Source organism: Rhamphochromis sp. 'chilingali' (genome assembly GCF_963969265.1).
Source record: "Rhamphochromis sp. 'chilingali' genome assembly, chromosome: 21".
In the NCBI taxonomy this organism is placed as follows: domain Eukaryota; kingdom Metazoa; phylum Chordata; class Actinopteri; order Cichliformes; family Cichlidae; genus Rhamphochromis; species Rhamphochromis sp. 'chilingali'.
Window position 1 is genome coordinate 21,987,754 of NC_137949.1, and position 9,556 is coordinate 21,997,309.

Consider the following 9,556-nt stretch of genomic DNA (forward strand, 5'->3'; position numbering starts at 1 on the left):
CAATATCAGTTACTAGAAGTAGGGAGGAGGAAAAGCACCCCCACCACCACCACCACCAACATCGTGTTGACATGAGACTGGATTCACGCTTTGCAATTAATGTGCTTTATAGGCTAGCACAAGGGTAACAAATTGACCAACCACTGCAGCAATTTATCAGAAAATCCCCCAGGCTTATTTTCGTGTTAAAGTTAGGTAAAAATCTGCTGTTGGGTTACAGTTATCGCTATTATATTAGCAGTTCTAAACACGATAAAATACAAATACCTTAAAAAAATATTTGTCAATAATATAACACCCTTATTTCAAATCATATCTTCCAAACCAAGTTTTAACATTTCTGTTTGCCCAAAAATTAAACATGATAATAAATCATCTAGTCCAAAAAGGACGTTTCGGAAAAAAAGTCTGGAGATCCTCCGCCGTCCATAAACGTCAAGACTTCTCACGTCTGCAATTAATACGCCCATTAGAGGCGTATTAGTTAAACCAACTGGCAGGCATCACACTAATTGCTCACTTTGTATGCAAATATTGGACAAGTTGTTTGGGCAAAAAAGAGGGAGGAGGGAGGCGAGGTGTAGGAGAGAGAGAGGGGGTGTGTGGGGGGGATGGGATGGGCTCTGTTGTCAGTTGCCACCCAAGATGTGATTCAGCTCCAACAATTACCATTATCTGTTTCCCAGTTTGACGATACGGGACGAATCGGTAATGATGACGAGTGTTTCCTTCGCTCATTCTTGAAGCTCTGAGGATTTTTTTTCTCAGTTCACACCTAACCATCATTGGGTGTCAGCACTCGAGCTATTCAGGTACTCAGCAGAGGAGGAGGCTATTTATAAGCGAGCCCCTTGTGTTTGCAGCTTATGAAGTGCTGTTTGTGTAAATACGGAGGCCAGCGCGCACACTGGTGTTTGGACAGTGCGTGAAGTGGACTTTTTTTTTTTGATAGATTTGGTTTGAGTGCTTGCTTCTTATCGGCCAGAACAAACCCAGAGTGCATGCAAGGAAAGGATGGCTGCACCGACCAAGTTCAGTTTTTCCGTAAGGAGCATCCTGGATTTGCCTGAGCAGGATGCGGATGCAGCAAAGCGGTCTTCCCCGATTTACTCCTCTTGCTCTTCCAGCTCACCCTACAGCTCATGGATCGACTGCGAGCGGAGCCTTTGCATGTGTAAGTGGGCGTTTAAAGCCATGAGAGATGGGTGATAATGAATTTTAAAAACAACCCGCATTTAAAAACAAGGGGAGAAAAAACTAAGACTACCCTGAAATGTTTTAACAATTTGCTTTCTCAAAATGATAGATAGATAGATAGATAGATAGATAGATAGATAGATAGATAGATAGATAGATAGATAGATAGATAGACACATCAGTTTAAAAATGCTTATTCTAACTTGCTGTTTTTTTTCTACAGCTTCTGACGATTGCAATTTCGAGGCCTCTCCTGACTCAACTAAGCCCGATGACCCGTCCCTCGATTCAGAGCCTGAGCAGAGCAAGAAGAGCAAGAAACGCCGCGTTTTGTTCTCCAAGGCCCAGACCCTTGAGCTGGAAAGGCGCTTCCGCCAGCAGCGCTACCTGTCGGGTCCGGAGAGAGAACAGCTGGCACGGCTGCTGAGCCTGACTCCAACCCAGGTGAAGATCTGGTTTCAGAACCACCGCTACAAGATGAAGCGAGGTCGAGCAGAAGGAACACTGCAGGACGTAGAAATCCCGCAGCCGCCGGTGTTGCGCAGAGTCGTTGTTCCGATCCTGGTCCGAGACGGGAAACCCTTTCACACATGCTTACTTGACTCTGAGAAATTTGGGTGTTTACCTCCGTCATCTCAGCCGGTGCCCTTCCCTTTAGCTTACACATCTCTTCAGCATCCATCATCCATCCATCCATCCATTGCTCTTCCTCCAAGGTACCACCAACACTTTCCGGCAGTGGCGGCGGCCTCCAGCTTCGCCTGGAGAGACTTTTGGAGTGATTCGGTTCATCTTAATTCTTTCAAGTAAAGGTCTCGTTTAACTCATTTAGAACGGCATCAAATGTTTTCTGAATGTTTTGTAAATGTTCGAGCAACTTAAACGTTTAGATTTTTTTCTATAGAACGAATTATATTTTGCACATTATTTACGCACGTATGCGGAAATTTTAAATGTTGTTTTCTCTTAAATGGCTCATTGCTGTAGCCTTTAGATTTTTAATTACCGAGGTGTATTCGTGTGATTTTTAAGCCTTTTTAAATGTAATATTTACATAAATGACTTGATAATTGAGTTCCAGTAGCTGCATTAGGCGGTAGAACAGGATAGGAGAATAGGGGCAAAGCCGCTATATAAGTATGAAGGGAGAATATGCCATTTGTTGGTTTTAAGGATACTTTTTTAAAGATTTAACTGTCTTTCTGTGAACAAAATTATTAATAAAATTCTTCATATTTTGTATATTTTGACAATGTAATGTGCTTTCTTTCTTTCTTTCTTTCTTTCTTTTTTTATGTGTTGGCCCCAAAAGCGTGTACCCTGTGCATGCATTTCTAAAGACTAAGCTAAAGATAAAAGGTTTTCGTTTTCCTACAAAAGGTTTTGTGTAAAGATTTATGTGAAGTTCTAAAATAAAAACAACCTTAAAAGAAAAAAAGATTTATTTTTTTTTTATCTAAAAAAATGTAGCAGGTCTTGACAGAGGCCCCAGGGAGCTTTTATAATGTTAAAAACGAATTTTGCACCCAAAAGCTGAGCAAACATCACATCTGAACAGACTAGGTTTGGCATAAGAATAGCCAGTAAACATTAAGGCCTGTCCCTCTACAGCACGCTGTTGTTGTCTGGGACTAAGAGCTGCTTTTCCCTTATACAATTAACTTTTGTTATTCTGAGGAAAGTGGTCTTAATATAGCTAACTTTATCTGGAAATCTTGGTGTGTGTGTGTGTGTGTGTGTGTGTGTGTGTGTGTGTGTGTGTGTGTGTGTGTGTGTGTGTGTGTGTGTGTGTGTGTGTGTGTGTGTGTGTGTGTGATTATGATGATGATGTGATTTTTGAGGGGCATAGCAGTAACTGAAGGCAAATCATCAACCCTTTTTCACTTCTCATACAGAAATGTAATATTTATTCCACAATTGAACTGTTCTAATTTACAAATGATTTAAAAAGGCAAAATGAGCTCTTACTGTTGTTTTCTAGTATAAACACAACACATTTGGGTTTTTGTGTGTCTGCATTCAGGCAACAGTTTAAACCAATCCTCGAGAATAATACAAAAACATTCACTACAATGTTACTTGTAATATTATAGCTTATCCTAAATATAATACATACGTGACTATTTTTTAACATTGCTGTGCCACCTCAAGAAAGCAGGTCCACTCATGCTTATCTTGAAAAATATGCCTCAGTGTTTAAAATCATGTCAGTTTTTCATCAGTGATGAGGGGGGTCTTCTGCTTTCACGCCCCCTATAATGTTGTTTGCTCGTCCTGTGACCCTGCAGCCCATCGTCACTGTCACCTGGCCCTTTGTCCGCATCACTGGGGCCACCTTGTATCACATATGGAGGGGACTGGCCGAACCCCTCAGCTCGCTGCATCTCTCCTTAAATGCTCTTTTTGTTTGGGTGTCTCTCTGTGAATGGACCATTGTCCCTCATCCAAAAGGGACCGAGACAAAATCTTTAGTGTTTCAATTCCCGTGATGTTTAATCAGTCCCTGCGACAAATTTATGAGGTTTAACTGCACAATGGTGTTTTAAAGCATCTTGGGGTTTAAGGGTGACAAAGACAGGCTTTTTAGAGGTTGCCATTGGTTTTTTAAGTTGGTCAGAAGAATTGCCTGAAAAGGATGGGCAGGCTAATACATGCCCATCCTATAGTTTTACTCACTGGCCTGCACTGGGGCCCCTCCAGGAAAGTTATAAGGAGCTATAAGGTCCATGCTAAGGCCACATGGAGGAGTTTTAAATTGTTGTAAAGATGCTCACCAAATATTGCCACCTTTTCAAACTGTTTTTTAAAAATGTAAAATCTTATATTTATTTGTAGAGAAAACATTAAGACCAAACATTTTAACCCCAAACCGGCCTTTACGGTTATTTTGTCAGATGTTATTTTGTTTGCTTTCTATACTACAAACCTACAAATCAAAGTCAAAAAGCCGGACTGGCCATCGGGCATACTGGGCAATTGCCCGGTGGGCCTATGATGATTTTTCATTTTTATGGGCCGATGTTTTTTGTTTGAAAGGTGGTGGACTGGCCAACTGGTCATGATCGACTCTGGCCTGGGCAAATTACAGCCAATGAGGTCGAACTTTAAAGTTCCGTATTGAGATGAAAATGAATGCGATTAGAATTTATTTAGCATTTCTTTCTAGTATCAGCTGATGTTTGCTGGAGCCACAGCTGTAAAAGCTGCTGGTCATGATATCGGTTTGGATATGTGGTGAGAGGGAAACATGAAGATGAAACCAGGGGATGTCCTTACTGAATCATCAGAGCTGAACAGGTGATGTAGAAACATGTTTACCTTTTAGGTGACATGAATGAGTTGACGGGAAGTTATGAACTGTTTCTGAGAGACAAATAACACCAGGATCCTTTTCTAAGTAGCTGACAGCTGGTAACTGTGCAGGGGCGGATCTAGCAAAGCTTTGCCAGGGGGCCAGGTAGGGCATTAACAGGGAAAGGGGGTCACAATGAAATACCTTTCTTTCTTATTCTCATTTAAAATGTCTAGCTTTTAATAAATGATTATCTGAATCTTACAACCAAAATGTTAATCTTAAATGTATAAAAATCCATTATTGTATATAGTAACTATTAAATCTAATATACATCCTAAGCCATAGTACTTTTTCCTTTGGGAAGGTATCATCTGTGCAATCTGCAATTCTGTTGAAGAATGGTAAATGGCCTGTATTTATATAGCGCTTTACTAGTCCCTAAGGACCCCAAAGCGCTTTTACATATCCAGTCATCCACCCATTCACGCACACATTCACACACTGGTGATGGCAGCTACATTGTAGCCACAGCCACCCTGGGGTACACTGACAGAGACGAGGCTGCCGGACACTGGCGCCACCGGGCCCTCTGACCACCACCAGTAGGCAACGGGTGAAGTGTCTTGCCCAAGGACACAACGACAGAGACTGTCCAAGCCGGGGCTCGAACCGGCAACCTTCCGATTACAAGGCGAACTCCCAACTCTTGAGCCACGATCGATGTTGAATCTATTTAATTATTGTAAAAAAAAGAAAAAAAGAAGAAAGAACCAAAAAAAAAGGTGTCTGTGCATTTGTTTTACACATGCATTAAATTAAAGTCTATTACGTCGATTAAGCATCATGAAGCGGAGGGTGCGGGGTGGTTCCCTTATTTTGTTGTTTAATATTTCTGCTAAATACTGTTTAAAATACCAGAATCGGGAGGATGTCGTAAGTTTAAGTTTATTAGATCGATACATATATACCAACAAGACAGTGTACATCACTGTTTTCATTCAAAGGCTTTATGGCTTTTCCTATAATACCCGGTGGGCTCAAAATTCCCAGGCTGATTTTTTGTCCCAGTCCTGCTCTGCCTCCACACAAAACTCATAAGTTAGTTTCACTGTTGCTCCTCTTCTGGTTTGTTGTGTTCTTCATGCAAGAATATATTGACTTCTGAGTTTGCTTTGCTGTAGCTTAGCTGTTTTGTTTTTTAGAATGGAGTAACATCAAGGTTTAGCAGTCAGCCCTCCCAGGGGTCTCAGTGTTTTGCCCCTAGCTTTTGAGCATGCCTTTACCTCTGAGTGGGGCACCATCTTCTAATGTGCTTTGTTCACCCCTTTGAGCAAAAAAATAATTTGAGCAGATATAGATGTAAAGCTTTTCTCACTCAACACTACATAAAGTGAGAAAAGCATTACATCGGCATGTCCACTATGTTTAAATCCTTTTACATCTGAAAGACTAATGTGAAGTTATATTTTAAGCAGGAGTAAAATAAGTAAATGAAAAAGAGAGCATTAGCTTATTTCTACAGTGGCTATCACCTCCTGGTTTGCACTTAGCTGACTGGGGTTTTTCTGTGTGGAGTCTACATTTTTATCTGGTGCCTGCATGGGATCTCTCCGGGTACTCCAGCCTCCCCCCTCAGTCCTAAAAATGCAGGCTAGACTGATGTAGCCTATATCCTGGGTGTACCTCACCCTTCTCCCAGTGACAGCAGGGATAGGCTCTAGCTGTTATTGCTACAACCAATGACAAATATAAATAATTGCAGTCAAAGCTGAAAAAGTCCCTAAAGATTATTGATATTAGCATATCGATAATGTTCCTCTTACTTTATAATGAAAGACTTTTGGTTAAACGGTAAATGAAACATTTGATAATCACGTTATCAGCTATGATAAAAATACAGTCATGTTTAGTCCTGAAACATGCGAGATGGCATGGATTACAGAAATTCAATAATAACTAAGATATATCCTGATTTAAATCAATAAACCAGATCAGCGATCATTTAATTGTAATAAACTGGATAACACATCAGTACCTCAGAATTTAATGGTATTTGAGGCTGAGAAGTTTTTGAGATGCTTATCTGTAAGAATACTGTATTCAAAAGATACTCAAGTCCAATATAAAGTAGAAGTAAAGGAATATCCTCTTAATCCTCCCAGTATCAAAATTAATACAGAAGATTTATTATTACTTTATTATTACACCTTTAGTCATTTTAATGTTCAGTGTAACTAACTCACAGATTATAAGTATAGTATTTTTTTCTCTGAAGTAGAAAGGTGAAGTCCAATAACATGACTCAAGTGAAGTAGTGCTACATTTAAGTACTTAAAGAAATGTGAATGTAGTTTTACAGCTAATATGATCTGATGATGATACTCGTAATGTTGGAAATAAGAATGGATTAGTAGGTGCATCAAATACTGGGTCCTCAGGTGGGAACGACCCTTCTTTGATCCTTTGTTGATAAGCTCAGGACATAAGAGGGTTCAGTTGCTCTTCATGGTATTCACAGTGCACCTTCCTCAGTTCCACATGCCACCATTTTCGCCTTTGCGTTCAGTCCAGATTGTATCTAATGGCAAGGATTTGATTGCTTGTTGGAGGAAGTAACTCAACAAACAGATGTGGCAACAACACTTCTACACTGAAAATATTGAAAATATTGGTCTTTCAGGTTTTGAGGGTCATGACCAACCTCACTTTGTTGCATTTAAATTCTGCTGGGAGACATGAGATCCCTTATTGCAGTTTGCTATACCCACTGTGAGAATTTGGGTATTGTGTAATGATCTGACTTTCCAGCACTTTTTCATAGGTGATTTAATACTAAACCAAAACTACCGCAGTTTGAGTTCTTTTCTAACATATACAGAAAAACTAATTGTATTCTCTTTGACCTGTTCAAACTACTCAGTTTCCTTATACTTTCATGTTTCTCTTGATGTTCACCATGATGTTTTTGTACTTCAGTCAGAGTCTGTGTATCACATTAGACATTTTACAGTTTTATACTCCATACTGCACATTTAAAAAATCGACTGACTGATATAGGTTAGTGTGGCATATTTAAAAAAAAAAAAAAAAAAAATATATATATATATATATATATATATATATATATATATATATATATATATATATATATATATATATATATATATATATATATATATATATACGTACTGTTTCCATGGTAACCATATATACATACATGTATATGTATATATGTATATATATATGTATGTGTGTGAAAGGCCAAAGAGTGAAAATATTTAGTTTAAATTTGAAAAGCTTTAGCGTTATATTACCCCCTCCTTGGGTAAAAGAGAAAATACACACAAATATGGCATGGGGTCATTCAATACATGTCACCATAGAGCAAGACAAACAAAAAGAAACTAAAATAAATACATCTATCAATAAATTACTCATGTCCAAATGCAGATAGAGCTTCCTTAAGTTTTGCAAGTTTACACTGCATAATAATGTCTTTAGGGCTAAACAGCTCCCGTTGTCTTGTATTCATTTGGTCTCAACCTAAAATATACAGGCAGATATTTCTGTCTGTGCGACTTAAAATCCCATTCCATCCCATAAAGCACCTTTAAAAACAACAACAGGGCTGACCAAAGTTCTGTACAATAACACAAAACTTAAAAGACAAACACAGGCCAGAAGGTCTAGAAATGTAAAAACTTAGAAGTTAAACAATAAAGGAATAAATCAAAAAGTAACATAAGATCCAATAAAAGAACTACATTCAGATAAATAATGATAACCTGAAAAGCTTCAATATATGAAATGTCTTCATTGCCCTACACCTCTACACCCATACAGATATAAGACTGTCTGATCAAATAACTGTTAGTGACTTTCAACAGATAATCCCAAAAAGTCTAGTTTTAGTTAAAACACTAAAGAGCTTTCCTAGCTTGCCCCACTTGTGAATTTGTGTAATGGCATTATTTTTCATAACATTCATGTGGCGAGAATTATCATGTCCTCAAAATGAATCTGTGGGTATTTATCAATAAATAAAGCATCAACCTCCAGATGGCGCAAGAACACACGGTATCATTTCGGAAACCCTCTCACTCCCGTCATGAAAGAAATGCACTAAAGGGTGATTTTCGTTGCTTGGATGGAGAGAGCCTCTGGACCGCTAGGGGTCGTGCTTCACTGGAAAAACACTGGTTTCACTTTTTGGAACTCAACTACTACGTTACTTTGAAGCTGCTGATTGGGTGCAGCAGTATGTCTGCCCCTAGTGGCATCATATTGGCTTCGTCTCGTGACGTCATGTTTCAGCATTTCCTCATAGGCTGTGTGACAGGGTCCAACAACACCTCTCATTTGAACCAAGTGGATTTTTCAACGTCTACAAAATAAATCTCAAAAATTCAGAATGACGTGAGCTGATTGGATAAATTATGAGGTGGGGAAATAAAGGGTTATTACTAATTAGTGACCTCCTGTAGTTCACAGTTGAAGCTGAAACAAGGAAATGACTCACGAGGTCGTCAGGACTTTCACGTGAAATGATGAAGCACACACATGCAGCCCACTTTTTCTCTCTGTTTTTTCTTCTATCCTTCTATTTTAGGCTGTTTACGGGTACAAGGTGAATGAGATGTAGCTTAGTCAAGAAAACAAAAGTTGGAGTTTCGAAAGAAAAGAGTATTCAGGCAAGCCAAAGGCTGCAGGAGCAATAGCAGGTAGTTGCTGCACCTCTAATCTGACCACTTTGATAAAGCCAGAGTCAGCAGGGTTAGTGTTTTGGCACAAGAACACTGTTGACATTTAACAAAGATAACTTTGTAAAGTGGCCTGAACGCTATGCTGGTTTTGAATACAAATTACACTAATTTAATAACATGGTATTTATTATTTGTCGTATTATTTCAAGAGAGATAGATTTATTTTATGTATACTTGATAAATTGATGAAAACGCGAGTGTGGATGTTTTTGGAAATTAATTTGCAAAGTTCAGTATTTTTATATAACATTTAAACGTGGTACATTTGTTATTTTCCTGCTGCTCTGGATATCTTTTAATG

At 38.8% G+C, this 9,556-nt stretch overlaps 1 protein-coding gene across 1 annotated transcript; it reads left to right on the forward strand.

The window, feature by feature from the left end:
• Positions 1–681: 681 nt before the first annotated feature.
• nkx2.9 (NK2 transcription factor related, locus 9) lies at positions 682–2,613 on the forward strand. The gene is made up of 2 exons (XM_080871503.1): positions 682–1,174; positions 1,421–2,613. Exons 1-2 carry the CDS (start codon positions 1,015–1,017, stop codon positions 2,005–2,007), a joined length of 747 nt encoding a protein of 248 aa, XP_080727629.1. The 5' UTR covers positions 682–1,014; the 3' UTR covers positions 2,008–2,613.
• Positions 2,614–9,556: the final 6,943 nt, after the last annotated feature.